Source organism: Palaemon carinicauda, chromosome 38 (genome assembly GCF_036898095.1).
Source record: "Palaemon carinicauda isolate YSFRI2023 chromosome 38, ASM3689809v2, whole genome shotgun sequence".
Taxonomy (NCBI): Eukaryota; Metazoa; Arthropoda; class Malacostraca; order Decapoda; family Palaemonidae; genus Palaemon; species Palaemon carinicauda.
The window spans coordinates 55,692,300-55,718,538 of record NC_090762.1 but is presented as its reverse complement, the minus strand read 5'-3'; the positions used below and the strand labels follow the sequence as shown (position 1 = coordinate 55,718,538).

Genomic DNA, 26,239 nt, shown 5'->3' with positions numbered 1-26,239 from the left:
CTTCGGCACGTCACGGGGTAGGCGTGTATGTCCTACGGCATTCATGTCAGCTTCGGTTGACGTTGAATAGGCATCCTCGTCGCGGTTGCCCCGAATCTGAAGTGGTAGTAGCAAAACTGCGGTGGATGGGAGGTAGTAAGTGGCTGTAGAAGTCGTTCGTTGGGGCGTGAGCGATTGGTGGGTGGTGGGCGGCTTTGTCACCGCTTCAGCACGTCACGGGGTAGGCGTGTATGTCCTACGGCATTCATGTCAGCTTCGGTTGACGTTGAATAGGCATCCTCGTCGTCAGGGGTGGAGGCGTTGATGGAGGTCTTGAAGTTGCTGTCCATAAGGGCGTCGGCTTCGGTCATCAAGTCCTTTATGGGTAAACTATCGACATCGGGTATGGCAGCGTGCACAGGTTCAGGTAAACGGTGTATCCAAAGGGCACGGAGTAGGTTCACCTCACGAGGAGAGCCGTCTGCGGCAGGTTGAAGGCGAGCGATACTGGTCATTTCCCTGAGGGCAAGCGAAGCCCTTTGGTCCCCCAACGGTTGTTGCGAGAGCTGAAAAAGCTTTGCTATACGGGCGGCTGGTGACGGCGAGTACTGCTGCAGAAGGTATGATTTGAGGTCGTCATACTATTGGGGTGTCTCCTTGTTCACAAAGCCAGTCGGATATTTCTGGGAAGGTGTCCTCGGGTATCGCCGCGAGAACATAATCCGCTTTGGTGGTTGAGCGAGTCACGCTCCTGATACGAAACTGGACTTCTGCGCGCTGAAACCAAACAAACGCCTCTCCGCTGGCAAACGATAAAAGTTTGAATGGAGCGGCCGCAGCACCGACTGCCGTAGAGTCCGCCATAGTACCAACGATGAAGGGGCGAGGGGGTGGGGGTGGAAGGCGGTGGGAGCGAGTCGACTTCCGGGGTCACCAATGTGACGGGCCGAGAGAGGAGTTGTGAACTTAAAGGCAGATTGGAAACGACTGAGTTATTTATTAAGGAACACTCTTCTTTATATACAAAACCTCAAGGCAACAGGACATGACCTGTTCGAGAGACAGATAATGTTACTGAGCAAAACGGAGACATGATCATTCAGGTTCTTTTTAGTGCGAGGGAAGAGCGCAGATACAACCATAATATATACAAAATAATTATGTACAATTGTGTGACACACGGTTGGTACACTTCATTACTTTATTTGAAATAGATAGAAATAAAGCAAAATTAAATATAATCATAAAGCTATAGAAATACATGAGAACAATTATACAAATGTTAAAAGCTATTAATTTGTAAACTGAACAACAAAACTGGGAGAATACGATAATGTTATTTCACTATTTATGTGAGAGTTGCGGTTGATGTTTAGAGAACTTATGGTTGATAATGCAACACTCCTATCTTCATCAAGACTCAGGAGTCTATTTCTTGGTTTTCATTGCTGCCATTGCTGAAAAGGCTTGCTAGCACAAATATGAGTTGAAAGGGGAAAAATTAGATTTGAGGTTGTTTTGTTTTTTCGTTAACTTAATTAAATTGAATTAGGATACTCCTCTGCTAATCCCAGCCAAGAAACAGCCATTGATGCCACACTCTTGTTAAATTTAACTTCCAATGTGGAATTAGTGCAAAGATCAATGAATTCATCTCTCCCACTAACTGTGAAATCTAGTTCTTACTGTACTGTCTGCGAACTCAAATGGTGATACAATCCAATTAAGATTTTTGGTAGAAAGGGGTGGAAAATACATATCAACTGCATCTTGCAGTCTAGGTACGTGGTCTAGAATGAGGTTTTTCAGCCCTCGCAAGTTATTGCTTTCTGCCAAATGAAGAAGAGAGGGAAAGTTTGACAAATCTCCATTCTAAACAGCAGACCTCCAAGAACTTGGTTTTCTCCTGAAACCTTTCATTTTGTTAGTTGAGGAAACTAGTGTCTCATGGCACCCTGTAAGATTTGAAATTTCAAACGCCAAGCATCATTTTGCAGCAGCTCATAAAATGTGCCTTCTTTTTCTTTCTTAAAAAAGGCTTCTAGTTCTAGTTCGAGTTGAAGAACTCTGTTCAGTACACGTCCTGGAGATAACCATCTGATATCGGTGTGCATTAATAATTAGAAGTAAGCTGACCCCATCTCCCGACATATTTTTTCTAAAAGCCTACACTTCAGAAGCCGTGACTTAATAATATATACCAGTTCAAAGCTTCAGCTAGCTCTTCAAAAACAGTAAGTTATTATCATGGATGGATTTTCCTTCAATGCTCTGGTGGTAGAACCTTTATATTCCCCTGTCATTGATGGGGCACTGTAGGTACATATACAAAATCAGGCTCTCCATGAAAGGCCATCATCACTGAGATGAAAGGAAACAGAAACAAAATTATCCTGACCGGTTGTTGTTGTATCCACCTCTTCGCAAAACAAAAACTGCTCAATCACATCTGTAGAACCAATAAATCTTCAAAACGCAATGAATTGACATTCGGCAGTAGTGTCACTACTCTCATCTATTTGCAAAGCAAGTCTAGAACTACATTTGATTTTCTCTACGACTTGTTCTTTTATATTGGTTGACATCTCGGGTATCCTACGGCTAATGGTATTGTTGGAGAGGGGAACTTTTGAAATCTGATCTCTAGCTTCTTGATCAAGAACTGTTCTAGCCAATATACTGCAAGCAGGGCCAGTTATGTCCTCTGCTGTGTTATGGGGCTTCATTTTTTGGGCAATTAATTCTGCAATCTTAAAGGAAGCTTCAAGAGCAGTGTCAGCTATGATAAAATGTTTAACCATTTTATGAGCTGCTTTATTCTGCTCCTCTAACAGACTTGAAAAATAAGATGAACCTTTCTCTAATACACCAGGGTACTTAGTAGTAAGGTGGCGCTTCAGCTTGCTAGGCACCATGGCCATATTGCTGAATATTTCACCACGAACTACACATGTACATGTGATACAATCAGTTATGCTTTATCCAGTGTGATGTAATAATTAATAATATTTGAAAATTTCTCACTAGACAATGGCAATGTTCCGGCTGGCAATTATCCAACTGGTAATTTTCCACACTGGTATTTTTCTAACTGACAATTTTCCGGCCGGCAATTTTCCGACTGACAATTTTCCTAGATCCCCTGCAAAAGACATTATACCTAAAGTTAATGAAATGCAGGATGGCAACAGCTGCTTATCTCACATGCAGTGTATGAAACACGATTATACAGTGGAGTAAGGTAAGATATAACATCAGATATCACAAGATATGAACATTCTTCTTGAAAAATGAAAGTTGTTTGATTAGAATATAAGTTTGCGCAAGAGGAGTAATAATGGTAGATATAAGATGATGTCGCAACGATCGGAGCTGCATGTAATTTATATTTGTGATACAATCAAGTATCCCTTTTCTAACGTGATATAATAATTAGTACCTGGAGAAGGCGTTATGCAGAAAGTTAATGAAATGGGAAATGCCAATTGCTGTCAACCTCAGGATCGATGTATAAAACACACTTATAAAATGGAATAATACCCCGTTTCCTATATACTAGAATCTATAGCAAAACGTATATTTCTTCTTTTATGGGCCCAATCCCCCATTTTTCTCAGTTTTTCTGTAATCCCATTCAAATCTCGCGGCATCCCTAGCCAATATTGCGGCTCCCCAATGTGCCGAGGCACACCGGTTGGAAATCCCTGTCTTAGAGACTGACCATATATTCATATGATCAGCACCCAAGCTCCATTTCCACCCAAGCTAGAAACAAGAAGGGCCAGGCAGTGGCTGCCGATGAGTCCGCAGGTAGACCTATAGGCTCCCCCAAATCCCCGATCCTTAGGTGACAAGGATGGTGAGGTTGCAGCGACCAAAGGAACTAACGAGCTTGAGCGGGACTCAAACGCTAGTCTGACGTTCACCAGTCAGGGTCGTTACCACATCTGCCACCACAACCGTGTAATTTCTTGGATCCAGTTCGCTTCGATCCCAATATAAGGTAGAAATCTATTTATGATAGTTATTACTTGAGTCTGGCGATCACCAGACAAGGTCGTCACCAACAGGTTTCTGTGTTCAATTGCAACCCATATGAATGTAATCCTGGATGACAGCTTTATTGGTTGTCTAGAAATCCATAAGTGAGCCACCTCTGTTGGCGATGTTGCAGCTATGATCCAAACAGTTCATTCTAGAGGGTAACTTTGATATCCGTCTCCCAGATCTTATATAAAGTATGATTTATGATCGAGGTACAATCTTTATACTGATAAAGCGCATTTGCAGAAGAAAATCATCTCTTTGTAACGCTCTGTCACGCAATGTACCCACCTTTAAATGAAAACTCGTGGTCACAGTCAGGATACAAGCTTAGCCATGTAGAAGTCCTGGGTTTGATTCCAAACAAGATCAAGTTATTTAAACATATTTTGCTGAATGTGTTGGTCTAAGTATTATTGAGATGTAGTTTTGGCCGTGGAAAGGCAAGGATATCCTACGACTAAAATACATGGACACAAAAGACTTCAGATTCTCTTAAATACGCATGCGCTCACAGGCTCGTATGGTAAGACACATAGTATGCGATTTCCTATTTAAAGATTTTCGTTTATTTTAAATTAGGTAATTCACAGTACCACATAAGAGTATTTATTTTTCAAACTGCTCTCAAACCGTAGTTTTTTTTTTTTTTTTTTTTTTTTTTTTTTTTTTTTTTTTTTTTTTTTTTTTTACTGAAATAGTGTAGCAAAACTAGATTATTTTGGAAAGAAAAAATTAAATTTTTGCACAAGAATAGCTTTTCATCAACTATTATATATAGCCTTATTTTATAAATGATGTCAGCTTTTTAATTAGTGGCTAATACGGCTCTGAATGAATAGACAAACTAAGAAGTAAGAATTTACACACATATATATATTTATATATTCATATATATATATATATATATATATATATATATATATATATATATATATATATATATATATATATATATATATATATATATATGTATATGTATCTCGAGTAGATAGGGTTAGGAACGAAGTGGTGAGAAATGAGTTAGCAGCTAGAGTGGATATAAATGTGTTGAGGTGGTTTGGCCATATTGAGAGAATGGAAAATGGCTGTCTGCTAAAGAAGGTGATGAATGCAAGAGTTGATGAGAAAAGTACAAGAGGAAGGCCAAGGTTTGGGTGGATGGATGGAGTGAAGGAAGCTCTGGGTGATAGGAGGATAGATGTGAGAGAGGCAAGAGAGTGTGTTAGAAATAGGAATGAATGGCAAGCGATTGTGACGCAGTTCCGGTAGGCCCTGCTGCTTCCTCCAGTGCCTTAGATGACCGCGGAGGTAGCAGCAGTAGGGGATTCAGCATTTTGAAGCTTCATCTGTGGTGGATAACGGGGGAGGGTGGGCTGTGGCACCCTAGCAGCACCCGCTGAACTCGGTTGAGTCCCTTGTCAGGCTGGGAGGAACGTAGAGAGTAGACGTTCCCTTTTTATTTTTGTTTCATTTGTTGATGTCGGCTACCCCCCAAAATTGGGGGAAGTGCCTTGGTATATGTACGTATGTATGTATGTATGTATGTAAATATATATATATATATATATATATATATATATATATATATATATGCGTATACAGTATATGTGTGTATGCGTTATTTTAGCTGTAAATTACCTTGATTGTTTATTATGTTCAATATTCATGTGTTGTTTGCGGCTTGTTGTGAAGAATTTATATATATATATATATATATATATATATATATATATATATATATATATATATATATATATATATATATATATATATATATATATATATATGTGTGTGTGTGTGTGTGTGTATATATATATATACATATATATATATATGTATATATATATATATATATATATATATATATATATATATATATATATATATTATATGTATATATATTTATATATATCCTGCTGGAACATATTTTGCTTCATCCGTTTCCTTTGTAGCACGAAAACCCTGATCTGTTCTTTGTAAGTGTATAAATGTGGTTTATGATGCTTACCGAGAAGGTAAGTTTCATCTCAACCAGAATGGAGTACTGCAGAGCCACCATTAGTTACATTTATTAGGTTATTGTATAAAAAGCACGTTCTTGGATTATCCTATCACTAATATCGTATTTAGTTTTGCTTCTTTGAAGATATATATTAAAAACATTTGTGCTGTTATACTATAGACACTGGGGTGGAGAAACCCATTTGTATTGTTTGTTATGGTCTTGTAAATCAGTTTTTTTGGGGGGAACATAGTTCTTATGCTTTCAAGAATGACTCCTCTGTCCATAGCAAATATGAATGATTTATCCAAAGAAAAATCTTTGGTCTCTTTTACATAAATACCTCTAGAATTATTCCTTTTTCTGTCTCAATCAACTTCATCATGATAATCATTATTAATATAGTTGATATAGGGGTTATTATCATTATTGTATTTAGACTTAATGCTACTGCTATTTAGTCATCTAAAAGTAATAAAGGCAAATAGACTCAAATATTTCTTAAAGAAACCCTAACATGGCTTATAGACCCAACACCGTAAAATTGCCAGTCTTCAATCATTGGATTGACGGACTAAGACAGGACCTGAAACCCCCCCCCCCCCCCAGTTCTCCGCAAGCAGGATGGCAAGTAATATCGATAGCCTTTGTTCGAAAGTTCATTTCCTTAGAGCCAAGTAAGTTGGGTTTCAAGTGTAAATTTAGGTCTGTAGAATAAACAGGTTAGATGAGGCGAGCTAGATTGGTGAGTCGTAAGGGTGAACGTTAAGAGGGTTGGCGTTTTTGTGACGTCAGAGCCATTCAGAAATCATCTGTTATTAACTAATTAGCTATATCAATGGTAATTCATGAATATTGATGCAATCAATGACGTCTTTACCTTTGAAATTCCCTTTTGATGAAATGTATTAAAAATAATTTTATAACATTATTCTTTAGAGATGGATATACAACGGTCGCATATCATCAGAAATAGAGGCATTTATTAAATATTTGTATAGAGGGAGGATAAACAATACGAACACATACATTTGTTTTGATAATAATTATTAACTCATTATTATAAACAGCAATGCAAATTTCATCATTCATAATGCTTCGCTGACCATTGAACCAATCCTGTTACGACTTTTTACTTTTTGTTTGGAAGAAGTATTTTCTTGTTTGATATTCTTATACTAAAAGATAATGGACACCGAACGGGAGAACAGGCCAAATCAAGCAAATCCTTTGCCTTTTGTGTCCTTCAACATCACATAATGGCAATCAGAACGCTTTAAAGTCTTAATTCACATTACAGTGAATCTTCAACATTATCATAATAATGTAAGTGTGCTTTTTAAGAAAAGAAGAAGGCGTACCAGTTGTCATCCTATTTTGTAACTGCACTCTGTTATAACTTATACAAATTGCATAAATGTCTGTCTAATAAGTAAATGAGATTCAATACGATGTTTGATTGCAACAGTCTTTGAGGAATGAAAGCCAGCTCAGATCCGTCACAGAAAAGCAATGACATGCTCAGTTACCCTTGTTTCAGATTATGCTAATACATGTGTAAAAAATTTCTAATATCTGTTCTCTGCCAATATTACAATATCGTATAAGCTTAGAAAGTTTAACCTGTGCATAAATATTTCTGGTCGTGCAGTGCTCAAGGGTTAAATTCGAATTGGAATAATTCTAGTAACTGAATTAATAATACGGAATTAATAATATTTTCCCAATGTGTATATTGATGCACTAGTTACATATGCGCAATACTATACCGAATTTGGAGTTATTTCTAAGATGTACAGCCAACTTATCATTCATAAGACCTTTGACATTTATATTGTTTTCTGAGATACTGTATACGTATATTACACGTTTAATCCCTTTTACTCATAAATTCCCCAATAGATCAGCTGCAAACTAAATTGCAAACATTCATTCAAAAACCATGTCAAGGAAAGGAGATCTGGAGAATCAGCACAGAAAGACACTCTACCCAGAGACATCCGTATGAGGATTTATCAATACGAATGTCTAAGTTTTCCACTGAGGCCATTAACTATAGCTTTCACTGGAACTCTTTTTTGTCTCTGTCTCCTTAATCTTAGGAATCCTAGTCTTCTGGAAACATTTTAAAAGTTATTAATGCAGTCTGAATATAGATCAGGAAGTAATTTGATTTTTTCTGGAAGCCTTTTAAACGTTATAAATGTTGTCTGAGCAGAGATCAGGTAGTAATTTTAGTTTTCAAGAAGAATGTTAAAAGTTATAGCTAAGCGGCTTTGTCATGCTTGTACAGTTGACTTCATTAATCCTGGTACACTTCACGGGAAGCTAAGGAAACGTTTGACAACTTGGCAATGTAGCATATAGCGCTGTTTAGTAAAAGAGAGACTCCTGGCAATACTGCATGTAAAACAAAGTCACTGAACTTTTAAACAAGTTATAAAAACCATTTCTGTAAAGGAAAACATTATTTGCTTTAAAATATTAGAATTAAATAAAAGGCTTTTGATCACGTGTTAACAAGCTCTTCGATTTTTTTCCACAGGCCGCTTAGCCAACAGTTTCTCTTTTGCTAAACACTTCGTTATCTGATACAATGTACAGCTCTCTGAGATCTCCGAAACTTCTTGTGAAGTGTTCTGGAATTAATGAAACTAACTGTACCAAAAGCATAAAAGATAATTTGATTCCATGGACTCACTAATAAGGATAACACCCGTACATAGCATGAAAACGAGGGATTTTATAACACGATAGACACAAAACCAAATTCTTTGCACACGGAAATTTAGCAAATACTTACCTGGAACAAGAAAAGCTTCACACCTCATATGTCATCATATTAATTAGCAACTTGTGGCGGAAAAAAACAGGTTTATTATTATTATTATTATTATTATTATTATTATTATTATTATTATTATTATTATTATTATTATTATTATGCAACAATATTTGGAAAAGTAGAATTTTACAGTTCTTATGGCCCCATTAGAGTAGACAGCCTAGTGTGTAAAAGAACGAAGACAAGTGCACACTTTTAAAGAGGACTAACGAAATATAACCTAGATCAATATTCATAACAATGCTGAATAGATAAATACAGTATAAATTATGAAATGAGATTTATGTCAACAGGTTAAAAAAGATTAATTTGCACCAAGTTTGAAATTCTGAAGTTCCACCGATTCATCTATATGATTAAGATTATTCCACATTCATTTTTCTCGGCTGCAATTAAACTTTAATTATTCTGTATTGTTGAGTCTTACTAAAGAAAACAGAAAAGCTGTTATGATTAAGTACGTTGTACTACGCATTAGATGTGACAGTCTGGGAAGATCTGAATACAAATGATGGTCTGTAGCTCTTTGTGAAAAAATCTCATACATGTACACTGAGCTACTTGAATGACGGTGCTAGATTTAATATTCAATCAGACCATGGTTAAAGCTCGCTCATGAATGGCAGAGACAAGGGATAGTGACATTGCCTAGCAATCAGGATAATGCCCTAGAGACTGACCATATATTATATGATCAGCGCCCAAGCCTCCTCTCCACCCAAGCTAGGGCCAAAGAGGGCCAGGAAGTGACTGCCGATGATTCAGTACATAGACCTATAGGCTCCCCCAAACCCACCAACCTTAGCTCATGAGGGTGGTAAGGTTGCAGACACTAATGGCACTAACGAGTGTGAGTGGGACTCGAACCCCCGTCTGTCAAACACCAGACAGAGATGTTACCAATCAGGCCATCAGGTTTAGTCTAGCAATTGAAGATGGGAGTCAACTGGTAGAGACCAGAAACTAGAACCATAGCAGCATAGAATTGATTGATTTTGACTTCTCTCGCGTCATGACACCAAAGATCATAATGCTGATGACAGGATAAGAGGATTTAAAAAGATATTCAGGTTTACACTCGGGAAATTGGATCGAATTAAAGAGATTAGCATCATTTGCGTAAATAACAAGCTTGTTTTTACTATCAAACTATTTATCTGGCACATTGTCATCATCATGATCTCCTCCGAAGCCTATTGACGCAAAGGGCATCTATTAGATTTAAACCAGTCGTCTCTTATCTTGAGCTTTTAAATCAATGCTTCTCCATTCATCATCTTCTACTTCACGCTTCAAAGTGCTCAGTCATGTAGGCCTGGGTCTTCCAACTCTTCTAGGGCCTTGTGAAGCCTAGTTAAAAATTGAGAGAACTAATCTCTCTTCGGGAGTGCGAAGAGCATGCCCAAACCATCTCCATCTACTCCTCACCATGATCTTATCCAAATATGGCACTTTATTAATTTCTTATAGCGTCGTTTCCAATCCTGTCTTACCGTTTAAATCCCGATATTCTTCTGAGGGCGCTGTTCTCAAATCTACAAAATCTGTTGGATATTGTTTCAATGTCATACCACATTGCCAATTTTCCAAGTCTAAGTGGAAAAAGAACATTTAGCTAACTGTTGAAAAATAAACAACTACAGTAGGATGGCATCTTTCATGAAAAAAACAAAAGAAAAATGCAGTTGATTTTACACTTGCATAAGCATCAAGGTTAAGTTAAAGATTCTCAGTTTTGTGGACTACAAAGTAAAACTAGTTAGCTTACTTTCTTGAATGAGGTATATTGAGTTTCTCCTTGCTTTATATAGTAAAAGAAATCAGCTAATCGGGTTACCCTTTGCTTTGGACAATGAGTGATAGAGCCGGGAGTTCCCCACTACCATAAGGAGTTTATTTTACAGTTAAATTATCAATATTCAACTAGTGCATTAAGGAGCTGGTAAATTAGAGCATGCGGAAGGTCTGACGTCATAATTTGAGTATAACTGCTGTGCACACTAGACAAGTAGCCTAATCCCAGATGGTTATTAAAGTTTGAGATCATTCGACCTTGAGGCGTGTACAAACAATTCAAAGTAACAAATCTGACGTAGTTAAGTTACGTCGTAAGGCAAACAATTATCATACTGGTTATTAGAAAGTCCTTCCGCACTACGTCTTAACATTGGACGCTCAACTTGATGCAACTACTTAAAATGCAAGTCTCGTTTTTTGCTGATCTTTTCCTTATACGGAATTCTCTAATACGTGTTGTTTAATGAGCCGAATATACTGATGATCACTAGACCAGTATATTTAGATTTATCTAGATGTTTGATATTAACGAGTACACAATCATCTGAAGAATTCACGTACTCAAAATACATTTTGAGTTAACCAAAATAGTTTGTAAAACAAAAGATCGTTGTAAAATAATATGTCGCTTTTGAAAGTAAATGCTGAAAATATTTTAATAATTCTCAATAATCGCTTGCTCACCTCTTGCACTATTTAACGTGTTTTCTTGACTCATAGGGTATATTTCTTCCTTAAAATTTAAGCTTTGTTGGCCCATTTGAATTTTTTTTCGTTTTTTTTTCGTATGGTCTGGGCAAGTGCAGTGAGTTGCCTGACCAGTCGTCCTCTGTATGTAAATAAATGATGTAACACAGGTTGGTGTTGGCATCTTTATATATATATATATATATATATATCATAAGTCTTTTTGTAGTTTGTATATGAATGATCTATTTCAATGTTGTTGTTGTTTTTAAAATATCTTATTTTAAATGTTCATTACTTCTCATATAGATTATTTATTTCCTTATTTCGTTTCCTCCTTGGGCTATTTTTCCCAGTTGGAGCCCTTGGGCTTATAGCATCCTGCTTTTCCAAGTAGAGTTGTAGCTTACCTAATAATAATAATAATAATAATAATAATGATAATAATAATAATAATAATAATAATAATAGATTTTATATGTATTAGTAAAAACTGTTTACGCCGTCAGGTTTAAACATTATATTCCCTGAAAAAATTAGAATTCTTTTGGGTTTTAAAGAACTATGATAGTACAGTATCTCTCTCTCTCTCTCTCTCTCTCTCTCTCTCTCTCTCTCTCTCTCTCACATATCTAGAAAGTAACTGTCCTCATTGTATGGCCTCAACTACCTGGGAGTAGACATTCAATGTACGGGTTCTTCCTTGAAGCATCGCTGGGTACTCGCCATAAAACCCTAATTTATAGGCCGCGGTTCTCTGACGTCATGGAAGTTGGGATTCAGAGATGCTGGGGATAGGAAAGATCAGATTCTGCGAGGATGGAAAATTCCGTCGCATCAAGTGTTGGTTGCTTTGCTTTAAATATATTCTCCTTAGAATATCAGAGGAGATTACCATGCCATTATTATTATTATTATTATTATTATTATTATTATTATTATTATTTATATCTATATTATTTATATCATTATTATTATTATTGGTATTTTTGTTTTTATTATTATTATCATTATTATTATTATTATTATTATTATTATTATTATTATTATTATTATTATTATTATTATTATTATTATTATTATTATTAGCTAAGCTACAACCCTAGTCAGAAAAGCAGGGTACTGTGAGCGCAATGGCTCCAGTTAGGAAAATAACCCCAGTGAGGAATAAAATTAGGAAACCTATAGAATAGTGCGTCTGAGTGTACCCTCAAGCGAGAGAACTCTAACCCAAAGACCTTGATGCAGAGGCTATGGTACTACCCAAGACTAGAGAACAACAATTTGATTTTGGAGTGTCCCCCTCCCAGAAGAGCTGTTAACCATAGCTAAAGAGCCTCTTCTACCCTTACCAAGTAATCCAGAATGAGGGATATGTCCTTATCTGGGCCAGATCGAGGAAAACCCGTCCACTTTTAGGTTCTGTGAAGCTGTAAAGTCTGGAATATGTTACTATCTCTTCTTATATGGCCTTTGAACCAAGTACTCATTTTGAGTCAAGTTAGCTAATTCAACATTGTTCTTGGGGACGGTTTTGCTATAAATTTATTCACATACCCCTGTGGTAATATCGAAAGCCATATCAGTTTATTAATCTATTTTCTAAGTATGTTTTTATAAACCTGATTTTGGAATTTTTACGGTACTCTTATTGTAAAGATATGATAGAGAGAGAGAGAGAGAGAGAGAGAGAGAGAGAGAGAGAGAGAGAGATCGGAATATCATGAATGCAAACAAGAAATTCGTGTTAAATTGCTCATTTTTTCATAATTGATTCGCAAGAATGAAACTTTAGCTCGTTTATATTACTTTTTTTTTTTTTACATATTTGTAATCTAAATAATTTTTTGTAATGATTACGTTCAAGGTATTAAGACGTAGATTGCGTTATTATGAAGATTGAAACTTTCACGGAAAATTCATACGTTACTTAGTATCCTTCAAGAAATTGTTAGGGTTTATGAGAACAAATTCATTCTCCTTATGATATTCAACTAAAACTGAGTTCAGTGGAGTTCCTTTTATTCATTTAGGGATATCACGTTTTCGATGAATATTTTTGAGTAATTAGCTTAACTGCTTTAGGTAGCCGTATTCACAAAAATAATAAAGACACCATTTAAAAAACATCTTGTGAGGAGAAAAAAAATCTGCCCTGAAGGTCTTGAATACTAAGTCGAGCTCGAAAGTATTCTAGAGAGAAGGGCTGGTCAACGGCTTCGAGTTAACGCCCTTGTCATGCAAAACATCAAGGCATTGTTGAAACGTCTAACTATCTATGTCGGTCTGGTCCAAGAAGTTTTAAGAAGGTCTGATTGCTAAAAGGCCCGAGTGACTTCGGAAATGGTCAAAGGAAATCAATTATAATCGCCTTTAGAGAGAGAGAGAGAGAGAGAGAGAGAGAGAGAGAGAGAGAGAGAGAGAGAGAATATCTTTTCAAGTTAATTTTAGGCATGAACTTCATAGTAAGATGAACAGAAAAGATTGTAAGATATACTGTATATGAAAATACAACTTGTGTATTTCTTTTGTCGACTTAGCAATGCAAAATTATAAAAGCATTAAAGAATTACTATTGCCTCAAATGACTTTGGTATCTTACAGTGCCTTTGTAAGTGTTTTTGTTGCTATTTAAGACTAAGCAAACCTTTTACCAGCAAGACCTTCAGCTCTTTTCAAATCTGCAATATGCAATCAGGATTCCAGGGATTAAATTCTAAACATGCAAAGAGGATTCCAGGGATTAAGTACGGGTGTCAGAAGTGAAAAGATTAAAATCATGGAAGTATAGGTCAGGTGCGATTTATACTTTGGTAGCATAAAACCTCCATCACGTTCTGCTGGAGGATAAATTTATAAAAACTAGCTTGTCATACTTAGATGTTATCAATGTACTAACTCAAGAGGACTAGGATATAAGTACGACTGGCTAATGATACATACACACACACACACACACACATATATATATATATATATATATATTTATATATATATATATATATATATGTGTGTGTGTGTGTGTGTGTGTGTGCGCGCGCGCGTGCGTGTGTGTGTGTGTGTGTGTGTATGGGTGACACCAGAAAAAATAACACGATAGTAATGTCACACACCTCTCCTCGATTATTCACATCATACATAGTAGTAGTTTTGAAAAATTTAGATTGAGAAAATGTAGGAACTAACATTAATTGGGAATACCTTAACAACTTGGGATTTGCAGATGACATGGTTGTCTTTAGTGAATCATGGAAAGAATTGCAAAAGATGATAAAATATTTGAATAGAGAAAGCAGAAATGTCGGACTGAAAATGAATATGAGTAAAACTAAGATAAATGTTTGATGAAAGTGCAGAGATACAACAAATTAGAGTTATCCACCACTAAAGATTGTTAATGAATTTACGTACTTAGGAGAGAGAGTAAGTGTTTTCCCAGGACACGAGAACGAAATTAAAAGAAGAATAAGCATGGGAAGGAGAGCTTATGAAACGTAAAATGCCATTTTCCCAGAAAAGAAAAGTATTTAAACTTAGGCATCAGAGACTTGGAGCCTTACTAAAGACTTAGAACATAAGCTAGTTACAACTGATAGAGCCATGGAAAGATTAATGGTGGGAATAACACTAAGAGACCGAAAAGGAGCAACATGGATAAATGAGCAAGCTAAAGTTGAGGATATAATAACAACATGTAAGAAAAAGAAATGGACATGGGCAGGCCATATAATGAGAATGCCAGGTATAAGGTGGACATTAAGAATGGGTCCCTAGAGATTGCAAAAGAAGTAGGGGATGGAAGAGAAGACGATGGATTGATGAACTAAGAAAAGTTGTGATTATAGATTGGCTTAGAAAGATCATAAACAGACACGAGAGGAAACACATGTTGAGGCCTTTGCCTGCAGTGGACTAGTTACGGCTGAATTTATATATATATATATATATATATGTGTGTGTGTGTGTGTGTGTATGTATTATACACACACACACACACACATATATATATATATATATACAGTATGTGTGTGTACATATATATATATATATATATACGAATATATATATATATATATATATAGATATATATATATATATGTATAAATATATATATATATAATATATATATATATATATATGCATATATACGAATATATATATATATATATACATATATATATATTTATATACATGTATATATATATATATATATATATGTATATATATATATATATATATATATGTATATATATATATATATCATACCTTACATGATGCATTAACATTTTCTCCGAAGGTTCTGCAAGAACGATTATAAGACCTTCAATATGCGTAAAAAGCATCGTGAGATTTGAAAATCACTTGATGAACAATTGGTGAAGAAATATGAGAAAATCGGAAAAATTCAGTCGGACATTAATAAAGAACGTGAATTACATGAACCAGCAAAACTCAGTGAGTATAATGAAGTAAAGGTATATAAATAATTGTAAGTTGAGAGAGAGAGAGAGAGAGAGAGAGAGAGAGAGAGAGAGAGAGAGAGAGAGAGAGAGAGATAGTATTTTATGTATGATTTCTCCTGTTGAGATGAGGATTATCTCTATTTTTTTCTTCAGTAAATGGTAGTATGCATTTTGGCCGGTAATCTCTCTCTCTCTCTCTCTCTCTCTCTCTCTCTCTCATCAATATCGTAATACATTTTTATTTTAAGGAAAGTGACCCATGCAGTTAATTTTCTCGTCCTGTGAGTAAACGTGAATCTACATCCAGATCTTTGCATTAATAAAGTGTCTTTAACTATATATGACTTTTAAAATTTTTATCGTGACATAATTGGAAATTTACTCTTGGGAAACACATTTGGTCTCTTTTTTTTTTTTTTTTCAATTGTACAGTAAATTTTTTTTTTTTTTCTGTGATCAGTTTATCCTGATGAAATGCTTTAATTCTTTCATTGCACCATGTTTCAAGTATTGTTTGTCTGTCTGGTATTCAGGATCTGACTCGCATCTTAATTTGTTGGAGAAAAACTTGTTATAGGGTCACTACATCTAATATTTAACCTTTTTGGGGAGGGGCTACGCCATTCCATTAATATGCTTAAACGTTGTCATGATTCAATCCAACATAAACACATTTCTCATTTATTACTTTTTTTTTTTAATTTATTTTTTTAATGACAGCCATGCCAGGAAAACCTTTTGGCTTTACAATATGTATTTTATATTGTTATAGTTATCAATGTTAAACAAAAAAATCGGTGGACTAACTTTATTTTTACCTCCACCAACGAAGTTAGGAGGAGGTTATGTTTCCGCCTTGGTTGTCCGTTTGTCTGTTGTTTGTTTGTGAACAACTTCCTGGCCACAATTTTGCTCATAGAGTAGTGAAACTTTCAGGGATTAATTGTTATGTTAAGACGTGGAGGAGATTAAATTTTGAAAGTCCTAGGTCAAAGGTCAAGGTCAAGTGAAAGGTCGACCGAAAAATATGCATTTGGTCTAAATTGATTCTGGAATAGGCAAGCTGGTTTCGAGAAATAGAAATAAGCTGCCGTGGCGGAGGTCTGCACTATGAGTGCTTTTCTAGTCTATTTTGTTTCATGTTTGTTTTCCCCCTTTTCTTTGCAAGTGGATGTTCCATTAGGCTAGTTCCATATGAATGTTCTCACCTGCAATAATAAAAACAATTATAGGCCTAATTTTTTGCGTGACAGGTGTAAAAAAAAGAAAAAAAAAGTACGCTACAGTGTACTTTCTTTCATTATCGCAGTGCTGTGTCCAAGAAAGGCGGTTTTGATTGATAGATATGGAACCTCCATGGGCCAAAGCACCGAAAAACAGGTTCGCCGTTAATGAGCTTCTCGGAATTATCTCAGTAGGGATCTTGTTATTGTAGTTTCACTTTTCCTTCTTGTTTCGGGGACACTGGATAAGATGCTACCGACCGAGAGAGAGAGAGAGAGAGAGAGAGAGAGAGAGAGAGAGAAGGAAATACTGGCGACTTTCATGAAACCTATTTGGAAATATAGATAAGTGAAAAGAATTCACAAGGTTGGTTCTCTTTTTCCAAAAGGGAATTTCCAGAATATCGCGCGACGAAGCATCTCAAAGCATTACTCATCTGGCCGGTTCCTCTTCTTCTTCTTAAATCTAGTATCTACATATTTTAAACATAAGTGAGAGAGAGAGAGAGAGAGAGAGAGAGAGAGAGAGATTTTGTGAAAGACGAATATATGAGAATAATGGACCTAACTTTTAAAAGTCAGAGAGGCGGCCATGCTACAGGGGCTCCTCTTAAGAAGGAACCTGTACTAATACAAGGTCAGTCGAGTCTAAAGTCAACAACAAGGTCTCCACATCAGACTGAACTGACCAGCTCTATAGGAATTATCATTATTCAGATTAAATCTCCACTGTTATGGAATAAATCAAGAAGTAAATAGGTAGCTTAACTAACTCCCACTTATAATCCGATTTATTTCTCGGTAACCGCGGGATATTGGTGGTAGCCAGAACTTTACCTGGGCCTCTGCGATGTAAGGCACCGAAAAAGGTAATAAGAGGCGGGGTTTTGGACCCATGGGCTAGGCCAAACCAAACCGGACAAACGCAGGATGTTTGTACAGTTGGCATCATTAGTTCCGGTACTGTTCACGGGAAGTTAAGGAGACTTCTGACAGATGTACATAGAAGCAGGTAAAGGGAAAGGTGTGTATAGCAAAAGAGAATCTGTTGTCAACGCTGCCTGTAAAACAAGGTCACTGAGCTTAGAAAAACACGATCCAAACCATTTTTATTAATTTTACGAAGTGCTGCTTAACAGCACTTTGTAAAATTAATGAAAATTTTTTATCACGTTTCTACAAGCTCAGTGACTGTTTTATAGGCAGTTTTACCAAGAGTTTATCTTTGCTAAACACAGCTTCAACTGCTACTATATACAGCCTGTCAGACGTCTCCTAGACTTCCTATGAAGTGTACCCGAATTCATGAACCCAACTGTACCGTAAAAACAACGAAAAGCGAAGACATTAATCCTAAATTGTTCTTCGAAATTAGCTTGCATTTTTCTACTAAATAGCACAAACATATTAATATACTACTTCAAGCTAAAGCCACTTTATATCACTACTACTAGTACCAGCCTATTATTATTATTATTATTATTATTATTATTATTATTATTATTATTATTAGTAGTAGTAGTAGTAGTAGTAGTAGTAGTAGTAGTAGTTAGCAGGGTTGCCAGTTTGGCCTTTTTTCCGGCCAAAAAAAACTCAAATTTGACCTTTTGTATTTAAATAGGTTGGCCTTTAGCAATATGAAAAAAGCCGGCCCTTAAATACTACATTTTTTACCTTTTTCTATTAATGGGTTGGCCTTTTAAAGCCTCTGTTGATTAGAAATTGACCTTTTCTCATTTAGAAAACCTGGCAACCCTGGTAGTTAGGATAAGAATATTGGTAGTATTACCGATCGTCGAAGATAAAATGTAAATCTCTCGTATTTCTATTTTGGTCGAAACCAGTATAGAAAGTTACAAGCAGCCAGACAGACCTGTTTAAACAAACAAGCAATATAAGATTGTTTCTTATCGTGTACCCAGATGAACTTCGCCAAAAAAGGAAATTAAAATAGAGTAAATTATGAAGAGGTAAACTTTGTAACATGGGAAGGGGCTTATTGTACTAGGCGCAGTTGTAATAATCTTTATTTCAAACACTTCTTCAGGTCTCTCCCCCCCCCTCTCTCTCTCTCTCTCTCTCTCTCTCTCTCTCTCTCTCTCAACTTAGATCACAAGTTTATATACAAACACACCCACACACACACACTCACACTGTATACGTTGCTAACAATCTTCGTGTGCTAATGCCTTGAAAATATATAATGATATTGCATATATATATATATATATATATAGTCATAACAACTAGAAATTTAATGGATAGACTGAAAATAAATGCCTCAACCTGGGCGTGTTGTATCTCCGACGTGTTGAATGTAAGTCAAATCCGGAACATTACATCTGGTGTGCATTTATCTAATCTTTTAAAAATTGCCTGTTTGGAGTAACGGAAATTACACAAGCATTTCAAGTCAATCGAACCATGGCCACCGATCGAACCTTTCCTCTTGCTGGTTCTGAGAAGATGACTAAGAAGTAATTTGAAACTTAAAGGTTAGGAAATGTTCATAGTTGAGTAGGCTCACCTTTTTAAATTGAAATTATAGTTTTTTTTTATTTTATTTTTTTGTAATACTCCAGAGTTATACGAATATATTGAATTTCATATATGGAATCATCATTAAATAGATCCCTAACTGGTAAGAAGATTTAAGGTTGAACTCAGACGGTCTTGTAGGCCTATACTTCTATATTGCTTATCGAGTCGGAATAGATTATTATTATTATTATTATTATTATTATTATTATTATTATTTGCTAAGCTACAAATCTAGTTGGAAAAGCAGGATGCTATAAGCCCAGGGGCCCCAACAGGGAAAAATAGCCCAGTGAGGAAAGGAAACAAGGCAAAATTAAATAATTTAAGAAAAATAACATTAAAATATAATTTCCTATATATACTATAAAAACTTTAACAAAACAAGGAGAGAAATTAGATAGATTAGTGTGCCCTAGTGTACCCTCAAGCAAGAGAACTCTAACCCTAGACAGTGGAAGACCATGGTACAGAGGCTATGGCACTACCCAAGACTAAAGAACAAAGGTTTGATTTTGGAGTGTCCTCCTAGAAGAGCTTTGAGATAATAGTTATTTATATATTAATTACATTTGAATGTTGGTAGAAAAATCTCAAATAATATAAGATTCTTGAGACATTTGACATATGTAGTAAGACAACTGAACATTCAAAATTGCTCAGAATATTGAGTCGTATAAGGAAAAAGTGAAGAAAAACTTAAAAAGGATTTATACGCATTATCAACATATCAAAGTCATGTAGGGAAGAATATTAAAGAAATGAAAAGAATTGTTCAACGTTACTTAATCTCTTGATTCTTATGTGGAAGGCTTTATTGTAGTAGCACCAGTGGTCCCAGATACCCACCCACGGGTGAGTGACCGTTAGGAAATATGTCGAAGTATTGCGTCATGCTGAGGATGATCATAAGACTGTAGCATAGCAAAGGATATTATTATTATTATTATTATTATTATTATTATTATTATTATTATTATTATTAGAGTTCTCATGCTTGAGGGTACACTCGGCCACACTATTCTAACGGATTTCTCTTCCGGTTGTTCTGTTTAAAGTTTTTTTTTTTTTTTTTTAGTTTATACAGGAGATATTTTAATGTTACTCTTCTTAAGATATTTTATTTTTCCTTGTTTCCTTTCCTCACTGGGCTATTTTCCCTGTTGGAGCCCCTGGGCTTTTAGCATTCTGCTTTTCCAACTAGGGTTGTAGCTAAGCAAGTGATAATAACAATAATAATAATGATAATAATAATAATAATAATAATATTATTATTATTATTATTATTATTATTATTATTATTATTATTATTATTATGCTCAGGCTGATAACAGAACTGTAGCATAGCAAAGATTATTATTATTATTATTATTATTATTATTATCCAAACTACAACCTCAGATGGAAAACTAGGCTTCTATAAGCCCGAAGGCCCTAACAAGAAAAGAATCCCAGTGAGGAAAGGAAATATGATGTACCGAATAAACTATTAGTAGAAATAATAAAAAATCGTAAAATACATTAAGATCAGTAACGGAGTTAAATAGACAAGTCGTATATGAATTATGAAATTACACTTCTGTAATAATAATAATAATAATGATAATAATAATAATAATAATAATAATAATAATAATTTGTCCAACAGGATAGTCTTTGCAACAAGTATAAACGTTAAAGTTCTATCGATCCAGCCTCCAGATTAGGCCTACAAAGAGTTTAACACAATAGAGTCGCAGGTGGAAAAAAACCTTATAGAATAATGTATAGTATTGAGCCTTATGATGGAGAAAACAAGTCTTTGAGATTTAACTGCGTATTAGATGGTATTGTTTGGGAATGTCTGAATGCAAAGGATGGTCAGAATTATGAAGAGGAATAATTAAGGAATTTAAAAGAACGCAAGTTTTTGCCCCGCAAATTAAGATGAGGGTTAGCACCTTGAAAACAAGGCAGGAGAGCAGTATTCAAAGCACCATAGAACGAAGGAATTAAAACATTTATTACCTCCACCAAAGAAGTTGGGAGGAGGTCTGTTTGTTTGAGAACACATTCAAGGCCACAATTCTACTCACGAAGTAGTGAAACTTTCAAGGATTAAATGTTATATTGAGACGTGGAAGTGATTCAGTTTTGAAAGTTTTAGGTCAAAGGTCAAGGTCGAGCAAAAGGTCGACCGAAATAAACTGCCGTGCCGTAGGTCTGCACTCTCAGAATGCTTCTCAAGCTCAAGATAGATTGATTTTCAAGAATCTTAAGACTTAATATGTGAATTATTTTTGTGAAATCGAAGAAAAAAGTTATTGATTATCCATATTTATATAATATATTTCCACCTGCTTATAAGATTTAATCAGAAATACAATACTTCTCCTTTCCGCTCTGTACTTTCCCTGGCCGTTTTATGTAAGGTGAATTCTGTAGTATTGAATACTCACGCGGCTTAGAAAGTTCATAAGTTTTCGAAATAAGCAAAGTCAGTGTCTTGTGCTATGAAACGTGGTATGCGTAGAAATAGTTGTCTTAGAATGGTATATTATTTGAAGTCTCTCTCCTATATATATATATATATATATATTATATATATATGTGTGTGTGTATATATATATTTGTATATATATATAAATATATATATATATATATATATATAAACACATATATGTATACACATACACACACACACACATATATATATATATATATATACATATACATATACTGTATATATATATATATATATATATAAACAAACATGTGATTATGAATATCTGTACATATATACAGTATATTCATACATTCACATGCAATACATTTACTCAGAAAAGGTCATGGTAATCTAAAAATATTCCATGTGCCTATGAGTTCTACGCACACAAAATCGAAAATCATCAAATCTTTATAATAAAAAAAATATTTGTAGTATATTCACTTTTACAGAACAATGAAGACGTTCTTTGAAGAGTATTGGACAGAAAGAAAGATTGAACTATGTATCCATAAAAAAAAAAATGAAAATCAATCAAATAATAATTATTTTCAAAATCCTGGACGTTTTGAAAAGAATAGAATGATTAAATCATTATTTTATGGAAAGATTTCAATTTCATTTTCTTTAGAAAGATGCAAAGTCATTGCCTACAATGTTAATATACCGAGTATGCTACCTGTTTTTATTGTCTATCTATCTATCTGTCAGTTTATATCCATATCTATCTACTATCATTTGTGTGTATTCATATCATGTGGCACTGTGTGTGTATATATATATATATATATGCGTATATATATATATATATATATATGTGTGTATATATATATATATATATATAGTGCTACCTGTATTTATTTTCTATCCATCTTTCTATTTATATCCTTATCAATCTATTTTTATTTTTGTGTATTCATATCATGTGGTAGTTTATATATATATATATATATATGCAGTATATATATATATATATATATGCAGTATATATATATATATATATATTATTATATATATATATGCAGTATATATATATATATATATATATTATATATATATATATATATATATATTAAAATGTTAGCAATAGATACCAATCATTATTAAAATGGCTTCACCTTGGGAATAATTCCCACTTAACGAGAATCATATGATTTTTGGGTTATGGTACAAAAGTAATGACAGCGTATCCATTCAACCATTAATACATAAGCCGATCAAATGATAAAGGTTAGACACTTTCTTTTCTGCAATAGAACGCGAGAAGATTAAAAGTTCTCTCTAATATAAGTACGAATAAAGGAGAGATTTAACTCTCCTTTATTAGTTATGACATAGTATAAGTCATGCCGTTCTTAAGTGAGTTCAAAAGGGTGATTGTACACAATGTAGAAATGTAGTCTTTTCACTAAATGAGAGATTGACGTTTCATGTGCATTTATATGAGTCTGTTATTAATTATATGTTAGAAAATAATTGTGGTCGTTATGAAACGAATAAGTTATTTTTCTGATTTCTCAGCCTCTTGTTTCATAGGTAAAACTGGACTCGGGACTCGGACTTTATCTTACCACTAAGACATTTCATCAAAGACTCTTCAATGTCCTAACATCAGTTAACTTAGGAGTTATAATTTTCTTTTAATCAATATTATATTACCATCTCAAGTCTAAGTTTTACCGATGACGAAACTTAATTCAAATCGAAGACTTAGAAAAAACAATTGTTAACATACCCATTTTCCCTGGCGTAAGGACAGCTCATTTTGTACAGCACTCAACCGGCCAGCGAATAATTAAGGTCTTCTAAAACTAAGACTGCTAAGAACCGAATTGGCCTATAACGTTCCTGCTAGATTCAACTTCCAAGAAATTTCCAAAAGAAAAGAAAAAAAAAAAAAAACTGAAACCAGATTTTGTTGTTTTAATTCCAAAGAATTTCTTTGCAAATCGGGAAGTCGGTGTTGCAAGTTTTGCTAATTATACTTTTTAACTTTTTTTTCTGTTCAGTTCGTGATGTCTGTTTCGCGTGTGCGAATGTGTTACGGACGGGCACACTCACTCACAAAAGTCTAAGAGTCAACTAACCTTCTGTTTCAGTCACACGCGTGGTGGCCTGTTCATTTTCTTCTCACCCGACTTGGCTCCTCCCCCCCCCATCTTTATTCCTCCCCCCCACCCCCCCCATTTCATTGCTTCTCCCTCTCCAATCTCCTCCTTAGATACCAGTCTCTCCTCCTCCTCCTCATCCTCCTGTTGGCCCTACTTCTTCCCTTTTGCCTGAATCCCCCAATCCTACGTCCTATTCCTGCTTTCTGTTAAAGTCCGTCTTCTATTCTCCATCCTCACCCATCCCTCACCCATCAATTAGCATCGTCCGTTGTGGTCTCTCTTCATATTCTTATCTCCCTTCTTCCTATTCTTATCTCAATGGAGCTTCATTCCAAAGGCGATTGGGCTGATGCAGATATTGGATGTTGTTACGTCATCAAGGCAGTTGCTTCTGGGCGCTCTCGTACATGGGCGAGGAAGATGTCCAGAGAAGTGGGCATCAGTGCAGGTTAAAATGATTAAGATAATCAGTCTTGACAGGTTTTTAGCCTTTATGGGAACATCAGGGACTTCTATGATAATGATGATAATAATGTCGATAATGATAATTTATCATTCGTCATCATTCTTGCAACATGTGGAATGATCATCCTAATCGGGTAGTTGAATCAGTAGAACTTCAGGAGTTCAAGGTTGGAGCAAATGTTTTTATGTTGACCAGGCTGACATGAGTCTTTTTATACTTTACATATGACATATCTGTTTTTGACGTTGTTAATAGTTTATATAGAGCATATCTGTTTTGACTTTGTTACTGTTTTTAGAATGATTTATTGTTGATTTATTCTCATCATTTATTTATTTCCTTATTTCCTTTCCTCACTGGGCTATTTTTCCCTATTGGAGCCCTTGGGCTTATAGCATCTTGCTTTTCCAACTAGGGTTGTAGCTTGGCTAGTATTAATGATAATAATAATAATATTTTGTAAATGAGAACATTAATGACAAAAATACAGTAGATATCAAATGGTCTTGTAGCTTTATCGACCATGTGAAATAAATGGACAAAAGAGAGAGAGAGAGAGAGAGAGAGAGAGAGAGAGAGAGAGAGAGAGAGGAGAGAGAGAGAGAGAGAGCGGAGTAATTGTTCTCAACCCATCGTCTTAGCTCCTATCTAAACGGAATCTTTACCTCTCGGTACTCGACTACCATTGCCATACTTATGTTACTAATATCAATAATTCTGCTATTTCTACGACAACGGCAATGGGGAGAGAGAGAGAGAGAGAGAGAGAGAGAGAGAGAGAGAGAGAGAGAGAGAGAGAGAGAAGAAAATACAATTCATTATTCAAGCATGTGGAATTGAAACAAAATATATTCAAGACATTTTTAAATCCTTTAATTTAAAATCAAATTATTTTATTCTTAACCGAAGAAATATCAGAAATTTATCTCGAATTCCACATAAAGGTATTTTGTTCTTATTTTTTTCTTTCTTTCATTTTACACAAGTAAGATTTGGCTTAGCCTTTACTGCTTTAGGGATGACACGTGCCACGAAATATAGAAATGTCTTTTACTTGTATCCTATACCACATTCATTTCACTATCTTAAAATCTCAAGATTATCAACTAAAGCCGGTCTTGAAATTCCGGTTATATATCATCTATTCATCAGATTAGCCTTGATTTTTTGATAGACGTAATCTTATATTCATCTACGTTTAGCATCCTCAACCGTGAAAATTGAGAAAAACCTGAGCAGCCTCGGGGAAATTGTTACAAAATATATAAGAAATAATTTCAACAAACTTTGTAGAATGGAAATTTTAAAAATTCAGAAATATTCAAGACGTCTTTTAGCTTCATATTACTCCAGTTTTTTATCCTACTGCCTGAAGGCGTTGTACTGTAACGATTCTCTCCAGGAGATTCCAAGTGACTTCTCCTAGGTTGTACGGAATGACCTCGGTATGAGTCAGTGTCTTCTTTTACAAGGGGGGATGCCTTGAAATAGATACATGAAGCTATTCATCTTATAATTAGAAGAGGATATCACCTAGGATTGCCAGACTGCAAACTTGCCAGAGTATCATATGCAAATCTCTACCATATACACAAA

At 35.0% G+C, this 26,239-nt stretch overlaps 1 protein-coding gene across 1 annotated transcript in view; it reads right to left on the bottom strand.

Annotated features, from left to right (window-relative positions):
* The window catches only part of v (Tryptophan 2,3-dioxygenase vermilion), a 94,892-nt gene extending 70,737 nt beyond the window's left edge, over positions 1–24,155 (bottom strand). The window contains exon 1 of the mRNA XM_068362245.1: positions 23,802–24,155. Within this exon, the coding sequence (XP_068218346.1) occupies positions 23,802–23,830 (29 nt within the window). The 5' untranslated portion in view covers positions 23,831–24,155. The remainder of the gene's footprint in view (positions 1–23,801) is intronic.
* Between the last annotated feature and the right edge of the window lie 2,084 nt (positions 24,156–26,239).